At 36.1% G+C, this 22409-nt stretch overlaps 2 protein-coding genes across 4 annotated transcripts; one reads left to right on the top strand and one right to left on the bottom strand.

The window, feature by feature from the left end:
- The first annotated feature begins 1416 nt into the window (after nt 1-1416).
- On the top strand, nt 1417-16203 carry LOC145228297 (ATP-binding cassette sub-family F member 3-like). Of its 3 annotated transcripts, none has more exons than XM_080093314.1 (20): nt 1417-1499; nt 2427-2514; nt 4082-4226; nt 5274-5359; nt 5679-5731; nt 6551-6648; nt 7724-7846; nt 7911-8015; nt 8261-8419; nt 8600-8729; nt 9259-9329; nt 9406-9428; nt 9492-9547; nt 10157-10357; nt 10438-10514; nt 10773-10950; nt 11209-11389; nt 11591-11723; nt 12871-12958; nt 15482-16203. In XM_080093314.1, exons 2-20 carry the CDS (start codon nt 2442-2444, stop codon nt 15638-15640), a joined length of 2139 nt encoding a protein of 712 aa, XP_079949440.1. In that variant the 5' UTR covers nt 1417-1499; nt 2427-2441; the 3' UTR covers nt 15641-16203. The 3 variants fall into 3 exon arrangements, with proteins under 3 accessions (XP_079949440.1, XP_079949439.1, XP_079949438.1); XM_080093313.1 differs by lacking the exon at nt 1417-1499 and adding an exon at nt 1849-1884 and having other exon boundaries at nt 5286-5359; XM_080093312.1 differs by lacking the exon at nt 1417-1499 and adding an exon at nt 1849-1884.
- A 1621-nt stretch (nt 16204-17824) lies between these two features.
- On the bottom strand, nt 17825-22173 carry LOC145228300 (uncharacterized). Its single transcript, XM_080093315.1, has 6 exons — nt 21846-22173; nt 21684-21783; nt 21472-21560; nt 21065-21156; nt 20415-20516; nt 17825-19877 (listed from the first exon to the last, which is right to left on the bottom strand). Exons 1-6 carry the CDS (start codon nt 22003-22005, stop codon nt 18354-18356), a joined length of 2067 nt encoding a protein of 688 aa, XP_079949441.1. The 5' UTR covers nt 22006-22173; the 3' UTR covers nt 17825-18353.
- Nucleotides 22174-22409: the final 236 nt, after the last annotated feature.

Raw genomic sequence — 22409 nt, 5'->3', positions numbered from 1 at the left:
CTAGGCTAGGCCATCTCCACATTATACCACATATAATTGTAGAGTCAAAACAAAATCTTATGGATATTTTTAGCTGCAATGCAAAATGTTTTTGAACTGAATTGATAGTGAATTTATCACCAAGGCAATAAAAAAACCGTATTTGCTCGATTGTAAGCCGCGGCTTATATTGTTTTTTAGCTGCCGTTTGTGCGGCTTATAATCGAGGGCGGCTTACAATCGAGGGCGGCTTATATTTTAATTTTATACCGAAATCATTTCTACACTCCAACATTTTAAATGATTTGGGGTTCAAAACATGTATGCGTGTACAGATTATACGTCGATATACGTTCTGTTGTGTACAGTTATCAACGTAAATAACAGATATGGGCAAATAGTCATACTATATAACTACAGAAAGATGTATAAGGAAACAATCGTATCTAAAATTCCAGCGTGCGGCTTACAATCGAGGGCGGCTTACATTATTTTATTAACACCTCAACATGCGGCTTACAATCGAGGGCGGCTTATAAACGAGGGCGGCTTACAATCGAGTAAATACGGTATTTAAACCAGGGAGTCGAACCGCTTGTCAAATGGGTTCAGGTTCGGTTCGGGTTCACTTGGTTTTGTTTTTAAGGGTTCGGGTTCGGTTCAGGTTATTAAAAATGTTTATTTTCGGGTTCGGGTTTTGTTCCGGTTTGGGCAAATTATCCGGTTCGAACCGGTTTGCGGTTTTTAAACCGGTTCAAATTTTTATTTGTTTTCATTTAATTCTAAAATCATTGCCTGGCCTTATCAAACTCTAAAAAAAATTTGCCCGTGCACTGTTATTTTTGACACGCCCTATAAGTGTTATCTCGCGTATTCTTCACTGCGCTTTTTCTTAAAAATATCACAAAATATGAAACAGACTGCATTATTTACTGGTTCGGTTCCGGTTCGGGTCCAACGCCAAACAATATATGGGGTTCAACTCCGGTTCGGGTTTTTGGAAAATCGTAATTAGCGGTTCGGGTTCGGTTCGGGTTTAATGAAATTAACCGCTCAAACCGGTTCGCGGGTTCGGGTTCAGTTCCGGTTCGACTCCCTGATTTAAACTAACAACATGTTAAAAAAACAGTGTATATTTATAGCAAGAGTTATATTGTCTGTTTTCCTTGTTACAGTCAGGGTTTTTAGAGAAGATTATTATGGAATTTGTTTTTAACTATACGATCCGCTGGAGCTGCTGCTGCATGGAAGTGGCACGTGTGTGTGTGTGTGTTACGCAAGCGGATGAGTACCGCCTTCTTAATTTATAGCGGAATATTGACTTACACTGTTTATCGTTTTCTAGTCTCATAAGTTTAAAAAAGTTCCTTTATAAAAGTTGTGTAAAAACATCGTACCTCGTGGTATTTTTGCATCGTTAGTTTATTACGCCGGTGTCACTTTTCAATTCAAATTTCAAACCATAGTTTTTTTAGCGGTCTTGACGATAACGATTCTTATTAGTCAACTTGAACAAATACGTGAGTATGACAAATTCTTTCGTTTTTTCTGTAGTGCTACAAGATTGCTCCAGTGAAAGATTAATCCCTTCGCTCCAATACGGCTTTACACGCAAGTAGGCAAGTAAGGCACTTGCGCACAACGACAGGGATACTGGATACACATGGTGTTTTCCATGAGGTCACAACAAGTGTATAGACCCTCACTAGAGACACCAATCATAAAAAAGACACTTGTAAACATCAAAACTTAACTAACTCTCTTGGCCCACCGTCCTGCTTGGCTTAGTTGGCTAAAGACCATGCTAGTTAAGTGTCATCAAGTTAATTTGAAGTGAACAGCAGCTCACCCATCTACTTGTGTTTAGCTTTGGGCTAAGCAAGCATGTATACATGCTATAGTTTGGTAAGATACTGAACAGAGTATTTTAGAAGTTATTGAGATTCTGAAAAAGCATTCATTTAGTCGAAACCTTGTTTGGACTTTTTCGATATGGAAACTGTGAGAGGGCAAAATGTGAAACAATTGATAAAGCGTGATTTGTTTGAGATGTACTGCAGAATCAGTAAATGTTAAAAATGCATAAATTTATTATGTGCCGGAATTTTGTACACACTTAAAAATAAAACTGTGCCACAGTTAGTTAGATGCTTTTGTATTAGACTCTGTTGTTATATTATCGTGCCGTTGTATTATTATTATCCAGTTATTTTGATAACTATAATGATAATGTCTGTTGTCTGGATAGTATAAAATATTGATATCCGAACTAACCATAATAGTCATAATAGTGATATCCGAACTAACCTATATTTATGTCAGATCTAAAGTTTTGAAATCTTAAAATGTTTTGTACAAAATAGATTTGAAGGATATTTAGCATTTTGATTATGCAACTTGATGTTTGTTTTTTTGGTGTTACCAGATCTTTTGTTGAATTCTTGTAGGTATTTAATTTGGTTATGGCTACCTGCATGGACATAATACTGAAGAAGTTTCAAATTGATGACTCTAATATTAATCTCTATCTTGAAAGTAGGTTGTTTTTATGGGTCCCCTTCCCTGAAGGGGACACATATTGTTTTGTCTATATTTTTTTTTCTTTTTTTCGTCTAGCGCGGATTTGTTCCCCTGTTTTGGTCAAGAAAGAATGGTTTAAACTTTTTCAAATTTACACACACTATAGATATTGGTCTAAAGATGGTGCATGTGAATTTTGACCCTGTTTGATCCGTCGGTTCACCCACAGCCCCCCAAAACGTGAAATTTTTAAAAACGGCTATACTTGCTAAAGCAGATGATTCTGGAGTTTCATACTTTTTTTATTGATACATTGCAGCGTATTTTAAAGTATTTTGTAACTTGAAGTTGTATATATCCATTTTCACCCCTTTACCCCCAAATATTTGTTTGTTTGTTCACATGTTAATGTGGTCAGAAATACAAGACTTAACCTGCTGAAATTTTAAACAGCTGTGGATAGGGTGCTCCTTGTTGGCTGTTAAAAATTTCAGTGTAATCGGCTCAGTAAATACTCTTACAGCCCCAAATGTGTTTTTACATGCTGTCCTCTGTCAAATTTGTGCTCGCTCAGTGCACAGCTGATGCAATGGGAGTGATTGACAATAGTGGCGCGTGGAAAAAATGCCTCTGCTTCACGCATGAACACAGTCGTCACTTGACCATTTCTCACTGGTTGGAATTAAGATGTTACGATGTTAGTTATATTGCGCTGTAAACATTAATGTAGGTCAACTTATTCGTGTTTCGAAGCGCTGAGCAACAACGCAGCACGATTTGTTACACCTGTGTAACATGACTTCTCAAACTGAAAGCATTAATAAAACTGTTTCAGAACAGGTTTTGGACATAAAAAGCCCCGCTAAGCAATCGTATTGTTGGTATGTAGAAACTTAACGTCGCCAGGGAACGCTATGTGCGGATTAAAATTCATAATTCAACAAAGAAAGGGCTGTTAAGGAAAAAAATTTTGAAACTTTGTTAAAAGTTTAAATAGTTGGACTCATCCATTTTCCACCTCGTGAAAACAACGCGCAACTCCATGTTGAAAAAAAGCCCAATTGGGCGCGAAAAGCGCAAACCTGCCCACCGAATATCTCGGCCTCGCGCATAACTCGACGTGCTATCAGGCAGTCTTTTTTTTGCACTGTGCAATTAAGATATGTTGGTAGATCATTTAAAAACATTAGTTATGCAACTGTTGTATCACACAGTTTTGCATCTTATGGCAGTGAACGACAGGCCCCTCCTGCCACGATCGGCGCCATATCTTTATCTAACAACATTCAAACGCCGCGAGACAATGATCGCTGACGGAAACAATGATTGTGCCCTATTTTTGCTGTTACCAAATCGCATATGCACATGTGTGGGGACCCATTAGATTATGCTTGCAGAAACAATTATGTTATAAAGTGCCAGGAAAAAGATGGGAAGAATGGGATATAGTAAAAGGTATATGCGATACATTGTTAAATATGATGTAGTATATATAAACCTGCAATATTTCGGAAAACCACTATTCTAGTTTTACTGGTAGTCAATGCAAACTCCTTACCTTTATCACTGTTAATGTATTAAGGTGTTTTGGAAAATGCAGCTGATGAGTTTCAGTCAATTGATGATGTTTACAATGCTGTAGGACCCATTCTTGAATCATCCACTGTATCAGACTCTTCAAGAGAAGTTATGGAAGTCTGCAAGTTAATATATGATAGGATATCATTGTAAGTGAAATACTTTACTTTTGGCAGCAGTTTATCAACCTAGGAGTTTGTGTTAGTTAATGTTATGAAAACAATTTACCAAGTTGATTATGTTGGATAATTAAAGAGATATATGTTTCTAACTTGTCGCTGTTTTTTGTTTTTCCATCATTTATTCCAGTGCCTCTCCTATACTCAATTTATTTTCTTATGCCCATTTTTCATGAAACCTAATGCAAGTCCGGAAATTATTCAGCCTGCTGTTGAAAAAGTTTGGTGATGTCAAAATTTATATTCTAACGTCATAAATCTTGTTCAGACTTGCTGTGACGTAGCAAACTTAACAAAAACCACTGACGAAAGTAGAGCAAGATAGGTTTTACTATGCATTGTTTAAAAGCGAAAAGAATTTTGCGTTGCACACGCTTAAAGATAACTTAACATTTGAAAGAGCACATGTCAATAAAAGAAACACATATCTGGAATGCACGAATATAAACACGTTACCAGCCACCTGGGAGGTTTTAAGTGGGACAGCACACCACCCCTGGATTTGATGCTTATGTTCACAAGGATTGATTTTTTTTGACAGGCTGTTATATGTCATAAACAATTATTTAAACATCAAAAGCTTTCAACCATGTTTGTCAAAAGTGTTTAAATGTGAAATATTTAGTACCTTCATATTTAAGATTGTAAATGTTCCGGGGTAAACAAAAACAGGCTTTAAACAGCTTAGTTATCACTTCGAAATCATAATAGATGCGTAAATGAAAAAGTTTGTTCATTGTCCCATTTTAAAGTACCGTTTGTTGTGTTTCACCATGTAGCCCCAATATTTACCCCACTAAACCTCTAAAATTGGTGATTTTTTTATAAATATTTTCCATGAAGTAATCATAAAATGCAAATATAAAAAGATCACTTTTAGATCACAGTAGGCCAGGCCCATTGAAGATGCCATACCGAATTAACTTTTAGAGTTGTATGTGTTTGATTTAACTTTTAACTCATAGACCATTTTACAAATTATTAATTGTCTTTGTTTCCAATTTTACCTGCAAAAAGGATTTTTGATAGGTCTAATGGTGAGCAACAGGACTTCATGAAGAAATTAAATGCCCCTGTACACATAGCCAGTGCAGAAAATGAAGGTTGGTTGCTCACATGTGTTAGGTCAAATGTAAAAAAAAAACCATGTTAACTGTCACTGTATAATTAAAAGTTGTTTTAGCAGTGTAAAGTTTACTTCTAACAGGTTTTAGAATATTCCACTCTTATGTATGGGGAAACTGTTGTAAATTAACAGAAAAAACAACATCAGGGTTTAGCAGCTTAATTATCTTGTTTTCATGAATACCAGTCAAACATTTCTAGTTTTGTACAGTCTTAAAAAATTAAACATTTTTCTGGACAAAAACAAGCAATGTTGTACTATAACAGATAGCAATTTGTTGTGTTGTTGTTTTACAGAAATTGTGTTTGAAACTTCCAGTATATGGATTGGAAAGCAAGAGAAAAAATCTGTAAGTATATCGTGACCACACATTTTGAGTGTTTCATCTATTATTTAGCTTAATGGAAGTTTTAAACTGGTATTTTAGAAAGTTTTCACTATCAATAAAGTATTGGACTTGAGAACATACTTTTTAGTATATTTTGAATTAGCACTAAAGAATTGTTTCCATGAATGAGGCTTACACCCAGGGGCATATCCAGAAATTTTTAAAGTGGGGGTCCATCGTTTTATTTTGGGAATTTTCCTAATGACGTCATTATACGTCATTAGATCGCTTTGAAAAATTTCCCACACAAAAGTGCTAAACTGCACGAGACTGAATACGTAATTGACACGTCAAAATGCCACTAAATTGTCGCCTATTTCGTTTTCTGGTTCAAAGCGACGCGTTAAGCGGCAAAGCGTTTTGTCCAAAATTGTAAGCAGGCCCAAAACCGAAACCCGGTCCAACTTTCGACTTTGCGAAGGCTTGCGTCTTTGAGATAACGACTCCCTGTTATCATGCAACGCTAACGGAACGATTTAGGCCTATTTAATTTATGCACAAATTTTTTAAAAAGGGGGGGATCCGGACCCCCCAAACCCTCCCTTGGATACGCCACTGCTTACACCCCATATGTGAGAATTTTAAGAGGTGATTTTAAAGTGCTTTGCAAAATTGCGAATTGTTCTCTTTATTGTTCAAGCCATGTTACTGGAGTTTAAATCTTCTTCAGCTAAAATAGAGTAAATTTATCGAAATCCAACACAGGACATGAGGATTTTATATTACTACATTGAAAGTTATTACAAGGACTGTTTCAACTTTTTATAAATCATTGTACAGACAGTGGATCAGAAAAAACTTGAAAAGGCAGAGGCCAAGATCAAGCAAAAACAGGATCGAAAAGACAAAATTGTAAAAAATTCTTCAACAAATTCCTTGTAAGTTTGAGGTTTATCAATAATGACAAATCACTTTTTACACAGATCCATTACTGCTAACAAATGTCCAATTTGCACCCAGATTTGGGTATGATGTTAGTTTTCGCACAATTTTGACAGGTGTGTTGCTTACATAAAATTTCTTTAAGGTGCTTGCTAAGAATTTCAGCTGTCAAAATCATCATAAAATCTAATGTTCCAAGCAATAGCTGTGTATGTTTTAGCTCTGGGAAATGTTAATCTGTTTTATAATGTATTTTTTGTATAATTTTTTATTTACCTTCTCTAATGGAGAAGATATTTTGACTTTACTTCTTTTTGTTTTTCACTTTGATAAAACTTACAACTGTTGGATATATGCATATAGATAGAAAGTGGTATTGTGCTGTGTTGATTGTTGTGTTTCTGGGCAGCCATATCATTTTCATGACTAGCCCTCTAAACTTAATAACTTTTTGATCCTATTCCTTTCCCAATTTAAAGTTGTTGAAAACCAAATCCAACAGTTTTGGTGGGAATCTCACTGTTGAACAGAATTAACCAGTTTCCCAATTCTCCATTGCTAATTTACAAACTGGTTGAAAACACCGTTATTAGTAGAAATTCAGACTGTTTCCATTCTTGGTTTCAGTGCTGGCATAGAAAAATAGTGGGAAAATTCCTAATATATGCTGTTGTGATTTGAAAATTTTTGATTGTTACCCAACTAGCTCTGTAAAAAGGATGGTTTGTACCTTATACAACTTTAAAAATTATGGGTCCCCTTCCCTAAAGAGGACACATATTATTTTGCCTGTATTTGTCTAATACTGGTTTGTTCCATATGATTTGTCAAGAAAGAGTGTTTCAAATGTATTCAAATTTTCACACATGTTTAATATTTTTCCACATTTGATTCTCAGTTGACTCTGAATGACCCAGCGTTTCACCCATGAGCAATGTTTGGGTAATGATAGAAATAACTTTTTTCCCTGAAAACAGGTTTTCTAAACTAAAGAAGCAAATCCAATGTGTTGCACAACCCTCCCCATACTCTAAATGCTAAACCTAGTATATTTACACCCACTTTTTATAGAACAAACATGGAAGCTTCTGCCAGTCAGTCAATAAACAGAAAAGATGTGAAAACTGAATCACAGGGAAAACACAAAGTTATGGATGTTCACATTGAAAACTTTGACATTTCTTTTGGCAACAAGTATGTTATGGGGTTATCTCTTCCCTTTTGTTTATAGCATTAAAATGTCAAACTTGCATTTAAGGGTACTATTTGAAGGGGCAAACTTACATGTGGCTTGCGGTCGGCGATATGGACTTGTCGGTCGAAATGGAATGGGAAAAACCACTTTGTTAAAAATGTTATCAACGTAAGTGGTTCAGTTATGTATACTTTTGTATTTAAATTTTTGTTCAATAACTATATTTTATTTTTGCATCTTCTTGTGTTCAAACCTAATCTAACAAATCGAGAAAACGATTGATGTATTGGTGTTTCTTAGCTAGGCTCCATGTGCTGTAAAGAGTCAAACACCCATTTTAGATTGGACTCTTTTGAAAGTCTGGATATTTTTCTCTGATGTAGCCAGCTATTTTACAGTTAACATTTCTTCAGGCGAGGTCTGTCACTTCCTAAACACCTGACAATTTTGCATGTTGAGCAAGAGGTTGAAGGTGATGACACGATTGCATTGCAAAGTGTGTTGGAAAGTGACACAATAAGGGAAAATTTGCTAAAGGAAGAAAAGCGACTACATTTAGAAATGGAAAACAAGTACATGATTTAATGATCAATCTCCAATGCATAATGTTTTATGTAAACAGTCAGGCTAGGCATACTAAAAATAAAATAATCAACATACTTCTTGTATATTAGTTTGTGTAAAAGAACAAAGTTGCAGAGCAGCTGCCTAATTTTTGTTCAAGATGTCAATGAAATACATTTTTTTTAAAGATCCTCAGATCCAAGCCTTTCAACAAGATTATCAGAAATTTACACAGAATTAACTGACATTGAAGCAGACAAAGCACCGGCTAAGGCTGCAGTTATTCTAACTGGTCTTGGGTTTACGCCAGAAATGCAGGTAATATAAATGGAAAGTACAATATACCATGAAGTAGAGTAACAGCATGAGAGATTTTAAACCTAAATGCTAAAATGGGCTGGCTTTGTTGAATTTAATTGCTTAATTTTGGGAAATAATACCACATCTGAAAAAAATTACTGCCATTTTATTTACTTTTTTAATGTAGTTGGTTAGCATCATGGCCTTGACATAATTTCAGCATAGTAACTCAAACATGCCTAGTTAACAAAATCTTCAATTGCTGCCAAGTCACATAGATTAGGCATGCAAATAATTACATTAACAAAACAACAACAGGCAAGTTTGTTTTACTTTAAAAAGTTTTAAATGTTTTCTTTCAAAAAAGTTTTATTTTTGTATTTTTGCTTTCACTCGTCATGTTGGCCATAAAAAACTTTCTTATTTGATTTGTAATCTTCCCTCTCATACAGTACACCCACCTAGTTAACACTTTTGGATTTCAAAGGTTATAAGGATTGAGACCCTTTAGTTTTTGGTTCACAAATTTATTACTAAACACGCTTAGAAAATGACAACAAAAGAGTTTTCTGGTGGATGGAGAATGCGACTTGCACTTGCCCGAGCTTTGTTTGGAAAGTATGTTGATTATTGTGTATTTTTTGGTAACTTCTACTTTGTTCAACTGTAACAAACATTGCTATTTTCATTACAGGCCTGACCTTCTGTTACTTGATGGTAAATATTACTGTGATAGTTTTGAAATGCGTAACTAGATTGTTCAACTTTTTTTATATTTAGAACCTACAAACATGTTGGATATTAGAGCCATTATGTGGTTAGAGGACTACTTGCAGGTACTTTTGTCATAAGGAAGAAAAAAACAGTATTTAGAACTGAAGTTGGGACACTGACCATCATCTTACTTTATTTATGTTATTCATAGTTGCTTTAAAAGTATCATACAGAATCACACTTTGATTTCATGTTCACACTTATGGAACTTTGTCTTCAGTTTTAGTGATTGTTGTCAGCATGAATGCTTACTGATGGTGTAAGCATGGGTGGGCAACCTGCAGCCCGCGGGCCACATGTGGCCCATCGCTTAAAGTTGTGCATCCCGCAGAGACACTTGGATTTCAAATGTACGGGCAAACAAGTCCAATTATTATATTTTTTGAGCAGATTAGTGGGCCCGGTGCTATTTTTCTGCGACCTGACAATATGCTGCTAGAATCAAATGCGAATTTTACTTGCATTAAGGCATTTTTGGTATTCAACGAAGTAAAATCACCTTGTGTTATAGAAAGGTGCGGCCCGCGATCTAATCATCGCAATTGTATTTGGCCCCATAGTGACAAAGGTTGCCCACCCCTGGTGTAAAGTTTATAAAAATCATAAATCTGAACAATGACAGGCCCTCGAATACAATTCACAGTTAATTGGAGTTTTGTATTTTTTAACAGGAATGGCCAAGCACTGCAATAATTGTTTCTCATGACCGTAGTTTTCTTGAAAGTGTTTGCACAGATATTTTGCATTTAACATCACGTCAGCTTGATGCATACCGTGGTTCATATGAGCAGTTTATGCTTACAAAAGATGAAAAACTAAAAAATAGACAAAAGGAATATGAAGCTCAAAAGCAGTATAGAGATCATATTCAAGTAAGCTGTTTGAGATAAAATTAAAGAATGCCTTCCTAGTTGGGTAGCAATACTATCTAATACTTCAAAATCTTTTTCAGGTATTTATTGATCGTTTTCGTTACAATGCAAACAGAGCATCTCAAGTTCAAAGCAAACTAAAACTACTTGAAAAATTGTAAGTAATATGTTTGACCAAACTGCCTTTATGCTTACTGGTCAAGTACATCATTAACTTTACTTTTAACATTTAACATACACTTGTAACAACAGGAAATGCCACTTGTAATAACTACCAATGTTCTGTGAATAACTAATAATGTTCACTAGAAATGAATTTATTAAAGTTAAAGAATAAATCAGATGAGAAAAAAGTAAACATTTTATGAATACTTATATTATATAAAATATTACATAAAATGCTTTTATGTTTTAGACCAAAAATCACTCCAGTGGAAAAGTTAACACCTCCTGTAATTCGCTTTCCCTCTCATGCTGTTAAACTAGCTGGAACTGTACTTCGTCTTGATGAAGTTATGTTTCACTATCTTCCTGGTGAAACAATATTCAAAAATGTCAATATTTCCGCTGGTTTGGATTCCAGGATATGTATTGTGAGCATGTTTACCTTATAATTCATTTTGTACTGTTTGTGTAATTTTTTTAAATGTGGGGTTTTGCTGAAAACTATTAACAATAGTAACACTATTTAGGCATTTGTAGATTCACTTTGACTGTGCTGTAAGTTAGAAAGCCTTTCATTCATGATGGCAAAAGTATTGTGCAATAGAACATAATCATGTCAGTTGTTAGTGCAATATGAGCTGGTCCGGTTGTCATAAAATTATTCAAAATAAAACTCTAAAACCTAGGTCGGAGAAAATGGTTCTGGAAAAACAACCATGTTAAAGATATTGAACGGGTCACTTGAACCAGTGAAAGGCATTCGACACACACATCAGAATCTACGCATTGGATATTTCACACAACATCATGTGGACCAACTTGAAATGGGTGTTACGTCAGTTGAACTACTTGCCAGTAAATTTCCAGGTATGAAAGTCATTGCATTTACAGTTCACTTTCGTGATCTGTTAGTTAAAAAATGTTTTGTTTGTTGTTTAAAAAAACTTTGTTTTTATTGCTTCATTGGCACAAGTAAACATGCTGCCAAGGTTTTGTAAATTAACCCTTCCTTAGTGTTGTATTACACAAATGTATGTTAAGGTCAGGTTAACACATATACATTTTAAGGTCGAAATGATGAGGAATATCGCCATCAACTTGGAAGTTATGGAGTGGCTGGTGACTTGGCACTAAGACCTGTTTCGAGTCTATCCGGGGGACAAAAAAGTCGAGTTGCATTTGCACTTATGTCTATGTCCAGGTAACATTGCCTGGTAAATGATATCAAGGTTAACTATGGAAATGAATTTCTTTGAGAATGATGTTTATTGCATTGTTTTCAATTTCTTCATTCACAACAACAGGAGTTGCTCCCCTCTCTGTGTATTTGTGGCTTAGGTCAACCAATAATACAAAGTCAGGAGCGGTTGCTTTGTTTTTTTGCTAAGCTTATGACGACATTCATGTAACATAAAAACTACCTTCCAGTATCGTTTTAACACTGATAAAGGGTCCTTCCCTGAAAAACATTTTACTCTGTTTGTGTTTTTCTTTTTTCGACGGTGAAGTTTGTCCATGCACTTTTGGCATGAAATCTTTGATGGATTTGGATGAAACTTTCACAGGTGTAGATATAGTTATATAGATGTGCCATTTGTTTTGTTTGACTCGATAGCTCCAGTATGGTAAATTGGTAAGCGATGTCCAAATTAGATGAAATTTTGTTAGCTTGTAGAGTTTACCATTTATAGGTGTCCATTGATGTGTTTCACCCCGTTGACCCAAAATGTACCCCACTAGCTCCCCAAAATGAGTAACTCTTAAACAATGTCTGAATTACCTGAAATTTAGGCAGTTTGTTAAATTTGGCATTTATATGTATCGATTATTGTTTTTCAGCCTGTAGCTCCACTATTTAACCCGCTAGTCCCCTAAAATGGGTGAATTTTTAAACAATGTCAGAATTAGCTGAAATTTGGATAGCTTGTTGAGTTTGCGATTTATAGGTGTTGATTGTTGTGTTTTGCACTGTAGCCCCAATATTTACCCCATTAGCATTAAAATGGGTGAATTTTCCAAACCATGTCCGAATTGGATGAAATTTATACAGTTTGCTGATTTTGCCATTGATAGGTGTTGATTATTGTGTTTCAGCCTGTAGCTCCAATATCTACCCTTCTGTCTTGTAAAATAAGGCAGACTTATAACAATGTCTGAATTGCATAGTAATAAACCTTGCATGTTTGGGGACCCATGAGTTTCTGCCTGCAGAATAAAATAAGCATAGAAATATAGTAAAGTTTTAAAATAAGTTATAGTGTATGTGCAATGGCTAAATCTGCTAAACCACCCTTCTATTTTGTACTTCCAAGAGCTTAAAGATGCAGTGTCATGTGGTTTACTTTCAGGCCGAACTTCCTCATTCTTGACGAACCTACTAATCACCTGGATATGGAAACAATTGAGGCACTGGGAATCGCCATCAATGATTTTGCAGTAAGTGCCCTCAAATGCCTGCTTATGTATATTGTTTTGTAAGATTTTTTTCTAGACAGAGAGTAACGACGACGATAAGACTCAGTGTAAGACAAAATTTTCGTTAAGAGTGTTGTAAATTATGTGGACAGAAGAAAAATATTTCCGCCCCAACATTTGTTTGTTGCATTTCGGGGGTAAATGCCCGTTATGTCGAATTCGCCACATTTGTCCATTAAGTCTAAAAAATTGCTAACATATCTGCATACGCATCTCTTAGTTATTTGTTCAATGTTCGGTTTGAGTGAAAAGTTTTGCGTTATTACGTAATAATATTGACAGGGACAATACCGAAACCGGTTTATGACGTCATACATATTTTTTAATTTGTAACCCACTTTTGTGCTTTTCTTGTGAAAGCCAAACGAACCGTTCTAATCGACAAAAATATTAATATTTTGAAACATGCAATTTTACGATAAATAAAGTAAAAACATTTGTTCTAAAACAGGTGTACTAATGTAACACGCTTCGATACTTGAGCCACAAAAGGCCTGAGAGATCCTGTATAACTATTTATTAAAACACAGGTATACTCCGTTTAAGTGATTTCAGCAAATATAATCGTACCGTTCAACGGGCAAATATTACGCAACCGGTTGATCAAATATGCGTGTTAACAACGTAAGTATGAAACCACATCAACCGCTTGTGTTTGCCTGATTCTATATTTTGCTCGCAATAATTTGTATTTTTACCCAGTAAATAACGTAAAAATTTGAATTTAAAAAATACATACATGAGATTTTCCATTATGACGTATTTGGTGGACGCGTGCATAGCTTTCATTACGATGTCACTATTTATTAAGGATGTACCAAAACTGCAAATATTCTGTTTGGTCGAGCACCGAGCATTTAAAACAGCAATGCTCGGTACCGAGTACTCGGGTTCTGGCTCGGCCCGGCCCGGCCCATCCCTACTATTTATTATGGTGCAAAATAACAATATGTAGTTGATAAATGCTGATATAAGTCCAGAATATTGTTTTTATGTTTTAGCCAACACGTGACTATCATTAACCTCCCATATTTTATCCACCTGTATGATGTTTTTTGCAAAAAATTGTGCAGAGGAATAGACAATCACCCTTTATGTACTCACGATTTTTTTTCTCCTTTCAATGTAACTTACATAATTTTAAAAAGTTCAAAGTCGAATTCATGAAAAACTTTGTCTGCAAATGTTAGAATAAAAAAATCCCAAAATATTAGTTTTTCTCCCTAGTTGGTCAATTGTGATGTTTTATGAATTAGCTATATAGTCGAGACGAATTAGACCAGCGGTTCCCAAACTGGGGTCCGCGGTCCTTTAGGGGTCCGTGAGGCAATTTTGGGGGGACCGCGAAGCGGTTGAAGTGATTCTATAATCTTATTTGGCGTCAGTTTGTGCCACTAAATAAGTTTAAATCAAAGTAGAATTAAGAATCGACTGTTTCCATTGCTAAACACTGGCCTTTATTGAATGCCAACTAGCAAAAATGCAATTGTTCGCGCACAATCGTAATGTTTATTTGTTCTGTTTGTGATGTCACATGCTGTCTTTGGATGATTGTTATGCGCAATTTTGCACAACTAGCTAAAATCCTGCAATCAACTTTCGTTTTTATGAAATACACATTTATGCTTAAAAGGACCGCGAGCCCTCGAAATAATGGCAAAGGGACCGTTTTGAAAAAAATACGAAAAAGTTTGGGAACCACTGAATTAGACAAACCGTTTTCCGCCAAAACAACACCAAACGGAATGTAAAAATTGTTGTAAGGCACCATGTGACGAATTCGTTCCATATGGCGTTTAGGGGTTGGGACTAGAAATCACAGGCTGCCAAGTTTCAGAAATGTTAACGATCACACGGTGATGTTTTTTATCGTCAGTTGGTCAATTGTGATTAGAATTAGAAATCTAGGTGAATAGAAATCAGCTGTTTTTGCGCAGCAATGCTATGGGGTTTTATTAAGTAATCTGCAAAAACGGTTGTTATCAGCTTGGCCTACTTGTAGCTATTGCAGAACACCGTTAAGATCATTTTTTTGTCTTAAGAAAGGTGATTGATAAACACAAAGAAATGCGTCTTACTGAAAACGGGTGTAGGCTCACTTGAAACATCCGCCAAAAACATTTTCAACTCGAAAACATTTTCAGCTCGATGCACCATTTTCCAATTTGATGTAACTTATTTTTTGTAATGCGCCGAATTAAGTGTGTGGTGCAAATACCTTTTCGAATTTGGTCCATTTACGAGTGGATGTGCATTCGTATTTCTAATTTGATCGACTATTTCCCACACAAATTTTGTGTTGGCATTGATGCCTGTAAGATGTATAATGAAAGCCCCAAACATGTAGAGTTGTCATTCTCAGAACAATTTAGTACGCGATAAAACATCAAAAAGTTTTTACCATTATCTTTTTGTGGGTTTGGTGAAAATACAAGATAACTTCTAATACGAAACATTTTTACATGAAATTTGATTCCTTTTAAGGGTGGAGTAATATTGGTGTCCCACGATGAGCGTTTAATCCGGTTGGTTTGTCGTGAGCTGTGGCTTTGTGGAAATCAGAGTGTGAAATCTCTAGAAGGTGGAATTGAAACATATCGTCGTCTGTTAGAAGAAGAATTTAAACGAATCGGGATTAAATAATTGCCCAAAACCAGCTATATTTTTTCCCTTTAGCCAGTAATATGGAACTGCAGACAGGCGTATTCGATTCAAATCATCATGTTTCTGTGTATATGTATGACAATTGTCAGCTCATGTCTTTTGAGTGTTAAAGTTTTGGTTAGATATTGCTTTGTAGATAAAATACAAACTTGCTAGGCAATTTTTTTCCGTGGGTGCAATGTTTCCAACAGAAGTTTTAATAAATAAAGAAACGAAGTACGAATAATGTCGTTTCTGTGAATCATACCTGCAAAACGACAATCTATTATTTATAATAGCTTGCGCCGCCTTCACTCCAAATGATGGGATATCGAAAAAACAATGTATTTCAACTCACACACATGCCGTTAACAAAGATTGTTGCAAGTAGTGCTGTTAACAAACAAATGATTGTTTGAAAATTTGTCAATTAATTTTTTACCTAATTTTAAACAATCCAATTGTTTTTTGCTATGCAGTAAACCTTGATGTGGATGTAAATCTATTCAATTGAACATTTGTGACATTTTTTATGAAATAGAGATTACCCAAAGGCACTGCAACATTTGTTTCCTGCTTCATATACCTATTACCAGTGGTGGGATTCATTTTTTTTTGTCAGTCGGTTCTATTAAAAAAGTCATATTTTTCAGCCGGTTCTGTTACAAAAAGTCCATTGACAGTAACCAGTAATGCTAACCGGTTCGCTGATCTCGTAAAATTTCTTGAGACGGTTCTATAGAACCGGCTGAATCCCACCAGCACTGCCTATTTCCCAACAAATTTGGACAAAAAGCATGATATTTTCCAGTACATTCTAGTATCAATTTCACCCAGTAATAATGAAGGTTATTCAAGCGATTAAAATGTTATCATATACCATAAGTCAATTAAGCAAGTATCCGAGAGAAAGGAAATATACATGGTTCTGCTGAATTACGGACAATGACTGGAGTCTCTACTAATTTATTATTTTGATCAGAAGAAAGATGCAGCCTAGATATAACGACTAAAAGCACAATCACATTACAATTTTGTTTCATAACATTACATATTCTTATTTAATAACGGCTATATCTGGGCTTTAGGCTACATCTCAGGTTTTTAAAATTATTTTATTTGAAAGGGAAAATATATTTTAAAGTTGAAAAACCTTTATTTGATAACATCCCTAGTTGCAAGGTTGATAACGACTAGCACGGCGCAATGAATCAGGTTTCGAAAAAAACACCACCATTGATTTTGCTTACATTATACCACACATACAACAATAGTGCCCAATATATTTGGTTCAGGCACACGAAACTGGTGTTGGCCTAATGGTAATATTAAGTGAAATAATTACGATGCACATGACGAAAAGATAGCCAATACGACAAAGACAAACTTAACGTCTTATTATTAACTTTAATATACTACATTTAAAGCAGTAATTTTTTGTAGTTTTTTGCTCACGGCCCAGGCAAAAATTGGTGCATTTTGAAAATACGATATTTTTGGTAAACAAAATGTTGGTAAAGTTTAAGAGTGTTATGTCTCACTTTGCATCCCGTACCAGCGAGAAACTTTAAAATGAAATTAATGACAGAAATATTCATCCCAACGTGCATTTGCAATAAAAACTACGCAAAAAATTGCTACATGTCGCGAAAGAATCAAAACAAACGATAATTAAAGAAACTTGCTGTGCTTTTTTGGTTATAGCAATGCTACCCTTTATATGAATAATTTTACAACCTAAGTTATAAAAACATAATCGTCGGAACACGTTTTGTTATGTGAGATGTTTTTACTTCAAATTTCAAATGCCTAAAGTAGTCATTTAAAAATATTGTACAATTTTCCTACTAAAATCAACAAATTTAAACTTCCCATGTACCGTGCGAGGGTCAAGCCCTATCTAGACAATCGGGTAGTATAGACAAATTATTTCTGGCCTAGCCTAATCGATTGAAGAGCTAAATTAGTTGTGTCGCTTTATTATTACGTTGCGCTTGTATAATGGAAAATGCATGTAGAGTTTGGATTGTGATTGCTCTGACATCTACACAACTTCCTGCTTTCCCACGATCCTAACCATTTTATTGATTGTGTCCCGGGTGCTTTTTTAAATTGTATTGTTGAATCGACTGCTTGATATTCGACCGTTTCCTTAACGCTGCCATTACATATGTCACGCCAAAACAACGAAAAATTAAAATCAATGTTGTTGTTCGGTTAATTTTGCACATTCCCAAAACACCACGGGGTGAACTTTTGATCAGGCACGGAATCAGAAATTTATCGATCAAGAAACAACCAGGTCGTGCCTTTAAAATCGGAACATTACATGTTAACAGGGCTAAACGGGTGAACACTCAGGCGGCATCCTGTTTTCAGAGGTAAGGTAGAACGCAATTAGTTTCCAATTCATCATCTCTTGACGACGGAACTCTACTTGAAATATGCGTAATATGAGAAGGAATACAAACACTTGACGCGAAACTAGTTTTAAGCTTTACTGTTGTTTCCTTCTGCACGCTCGTAAAATATTAGTCGACTTGCGGGAGCAGCACTGCAGCGAATAAACTGTCCAGGCGACGTGATTTATTAATCCAAGCTGCTGCTTTGTTGCGAGAAAAGCATGCGGCAAAAGTGATTTTCTTTCCCTCCAGTTCGGAGTTTTGTAAAAGAGCGTTTAATCTGTGTGTTTTTAATGACACAAGTTTCAGCGTTAAACCTTGAGCCAGTTTGTAAATGGTTCAGGTGATGACTTTTTTCGACCATCAATAACACATAAACTGTCATCTGATCCGCCAGAGGAAAATCGTGAAGCGTTGTTACCCTTCGTTGTTTGTTGTCCTTGCTGCTGAAACGCGTCGCTAGGCCAGTTAATGTTTTCTGCGGAGATTGTAACTTTCATAACACTTTTTTCTCCCGCAGATGTTATTACCGGTTCATTACTACACGGAAACATATTTTCATTCGTTTTGTGAATGTCCTCCAACTGTGTTAACACCTTGTTTCCCAACAAATTCGACTTATAATCGGAAGCGCGGTCTTTTCCTTCATATTTGTTACTCGACAAAATGAAGTTTTCTTTTTCCGGGACTTGAGATAATCCAACGGCCGAACCACTTGTTTGAGAAAAACAATGTTTAGCGTTCCTTACGGTAGTACTTTGATGTGGGATGTTGCTAGTATCGCTATACATAGCTGTGTAGCGAGTAGAACTGTCAGTCCACATCAGAGGTCCTGTCATTTCATAAGACCGTGGCTGTACACTGGTTCTACAGTTCCAGTAGTCCCGCGAAAGTGTGGTACTGGCGTCCATATTGTTTTTAGAAAATTCTGCAAATCCAGCGTCACTGGTCACGCCAGGACTTTCCAAGAGTTTTTTAAATGGGAAAACAAATCTGCGAATTGCCGGTGGAGAAGAAAATAAAGTCGCTGACATACTAGGCGTTACGTTTTCTGGAGCGCACGATCGCCGATCTTCGGAATATGCGTTTGAACCAATATATGACATACTGTGCGTTCTGTTTTGCTGTAGAGAACCGACAAGTGTTCGACAGATGTCGGATTTTCTCGCGGTTATGTTGGAATATTGACACGGTTTATTGGGGTTAGGGTTGGATGGGCGTGGTGCAGCATGAGGCGCCAAACCAGGTTTCGCAAAGTTGTTTTTTAAGTGGCTTTGAAAAAAGTGTAACTCATTTGCTGATGAAATAACTGGAAAACGTGAAGGAAAACTAGTATTCAGATTTTCTGAGTGAGAAACTTTGTAATACCCTCCGTGTTCTGCATAGCGTGTCCGATCCGGATTGTAGTAAAAGTCGGGATGGTGGGTCGATGTTTTGTGATCAGAGTGTGATTGGAAGTGATTTAATTTGGTATTTGCTGATGTTGATGGACCTGACTGAACGCTAGGAACTCCATTGGATGCTGGACGGATTGTCAACCCTGATAACGACAATGATGGCTGCTGCACGGCCATTTCGCCACGATGGGTTGTGTTTGCCTCCTTTTGCCATTTTGATGACGAATCAGATATGGCACCAGCGCCGGTTGGCATAGCAAGGAACTTATCAGCAAATGATTGCACTTTGGGGTTATGGCCATGCGCTGATATCAAGTTGTTATTGTTTAAATTTGGTCCAGCTTTCACGGCAGATACAGCCACAGAACGAATATTTCGCCAATTGCTATTTCCAGTTCTTTGTTTCTTGGCTCGCGCTCTTCGATTTTGAAACCATATCTAAAAAATATCAAAAGATAAACGAACTTGTCAATTATTATATTTAAAAAAAACATTTACAAAACCACGACTGGTAAACTAAAGTTAAGAAACGCTCCCACAAAACACTTATACCAACAGTTTTTTAACGTTTTTTGCTTGTGGCGCATAGTGTTTTTGCTGTTTTACTGTCTGAACACAAATTAAGTTAAATAACTTGCAACTTTTATGTGATGGGTTGGACTGCGTTTGTTTATAAATACGATCAAAATGCGGTCCTAGAGTTGTTATGTATATCCGCATTATTACTTAGGCTCTATTTAAGCCTAAAACATGAGACGTGTGAGATTCAGCAAAAACTCGCATGGCGCATTATTGTGTCCCGGCCCACCTTTTGAGAATGTTACTTTGTAGCCAAACACAATTTGAGCCATTACTGGATTGGTTCCGTTTGATTGTTGTTGAATGATCATTTTAATACAGTAAGCGCCAATACCCAATAAAAAGGTCTGTTGGTAAGACTTTTTACGAAGTAAACACATCATTCTTCATACCCACCTTAATTTTGCTTTCAGGTACGTTTATGTCCCGAGAAAGTTGCTGGCGAGCTTGTGGTGTTGGATAAGGATTACGGGCAAAGATATCTTCCAGTTCAGCAACCTTGCCACATGTGTTTTATATTTTAAAAGTAATTGCCTAAGTATCATACGTAAGTTAGTTTTAGTAATTACCCAGCGTACAAACACCAACGACACTCGTGCAGGTTATTAATAAGAAAACAAATAGTCGAAACGTCCCCATTTGCAAGAATGTAGGAAACAAAAATTTCCTTATTTCCATTAAATGACCTAATTTATGACCTTCGTCCTAATAGTGAGTTTAACAACGCTAATATTTTATCTCAATGTGGGACGTTTTGCAACCACAATAAGTGATTTCAAAATATATATAACCTACTGTTATAGGTCATTAGGAAATGTAAATTTTGTATTGACGATTCACCATTCTTTTCTTGTTTAAAAATTGATAGTTGTATGGGTGAAAATCCTAATCTCAAGGCAATTGTCCTTAATATTGGGTACAAAATGAATGACAGCCCATACATCAAGACCAATATGTGACCACTTGAAGGAGCCTAAATTATTTGACTTACCTAATTAATAGCAACCTGATTTACCTTGCTAACTTCATTACATTCAGTAGCATACCTGTTCGTCAGAATAAGTAGTTCTTCCACGATTTCCACTCCGCGGGTTTTGAACATCACCTCTTTCAAGTGAAGCGTGGTCCGGCCACCCACCTAAGTACACAACACGTGTTCTAAACAGTTCCACATTTTACGTCACGTTATTCAATTCCGTACCAAACTTAAGAAAATATGTTTTTTAGGGTTTATTCTTTTTCACAATTTTCTGTACTGGCGATCAAAGTTAAATAGATAATGCTTAGTATATATCTATCTAATTTCATAAGATTACCTCGAAGACTTGTGCACATTCGATTTGTACGTAAAACAATCGCACGGTTATCAAACAAGACAATAGAAATACGAAGCTCTTGATGGTCGTGCTGAAACCACAAATGGGAAACACCTGTTGTAACACCAAAATCTTACCTGCAGAATAAGTCAATGTCCGTTGTTGTCCGCAAGGATGTTGTACATTCATTTGCTGATTGGATTGGCCGTTTGGTTGTAAAGGAATTCTGTGGCCAATTGAAATACTTAGTATTTGACATTTTCAACAAATCATTCGATTAGTACTATCTCTTTGATGTTCTTAATGCTGTGATATTCTTAACTACAACCCTCTGACCTTTTAAACTTACCGGTGATTATGCAGCGATATTGTTTGAACGCTTGTACAACTACTATCTCTCTGTTCATTACCTATCTCTCCACTTGACGAATAGAGGTTATTCAATAGACCTACACAAGAAAACAATAAAGTTAGGACTTGAAATAACAGCAAACTGCACGATTTCACTAACCTGATGACGCAGGATATTGACTTAAAAACATTGATTGAAAGTTAGAAAGCTGAGGACTAAAATCCGATTGATTTCCAGCAAACGGCCGCATTGTTTCATCACACAACTTTTGCGCTTTGTATGCATACTCCGAATCCACAACTTGGTTTTGCTGTGCCATCACTTTGATTTATGATAGTCCATGGTTAACATAGGAACTAATTTTGCAAATAGTATTATTCCAAGCTGAGCTAAAACAATTTCTGCAAAACGCATGTGACACACTGCAGTCGTAATTCACCACACGAAGCTTCTAGTTAGCTCTTCGAATGACTTGTGGCGTGCCTGCCTGCAAGAGAGCACGCGCGCGGCGGATTTTTTTACGCTCGAGCGTTTCGCGTGGAGCTTGTAGTTCGGAAGGCAAGTGGAAGCAACAGGTCGAAAAGCATTATCACGGTGGCCTACAAGTCTATCTCGAGAAGCCCTTGAAATGAATGGTGTAGTTTATCGAAGATTAAGAAACATAAAAATAATGCTGTGTTGCCGGTTAAGATAGTTTAACAACACTACACAAATACATGCACA

This window comes from Phallusia mammillata, chromosome 5, assembly GCF_965637545.1.
Source record: "Phallusia mammillata chromosome 5, kaPhaMamm4.hap1.1, whole genome shotgun sequence".
NCBI classification, from domain to species: domain Eukaryota; kingdom Metazoa; phylum Chordata; class Ascidiacea; order Phlebobranchia; family Ascidiidae; genus Phallusia; species Phallusia mammillata.
This window is presented reverse-complemented; position numbering and strand designations above follow the sequence as displayed.

Coding starts and splice junctions, on each gene's coding strand:
- LOC145228297 (XM_080093312.1), top strand. CDS start 1,864: ATGTATACATGCTATAGTTTG. Junction 8,016..8,260: donor TTGTTAAAAATGTTATCAAC/GTAAGTGGTTCA, acceptor ACATTTCTTCAG/GCGAGGTCTGTCACTTCCTA. Junction 9,330..9,405: donor GCCCGAGCTTTGTTTGGAAA/GTATGTTGATTA, acceptor TTTTCATTACAG/GCCTGACCTTCTGTTACTTG.
- LOC145228300 (XM_080093315.1), bottom strand. CDS start 22,005: ATGGCACAGCAAAACCAAGTTGTGGATTCGGAGTATGCATACAAAGCG. Junction 21,561..21,683: donor ATATCGCTGCATAATCACCG/GTAAGTTTAAAA, acceptor AATTGGCCACAG/AATTCCTTTACAACCAAACG. Junction 21,157..21,471: donor GACATTGACTTATTCTGCAG/GTAAGATTTTGG, acceptor TTGTGTACTTAG/GTGGGTGGCCGGACCACGCT.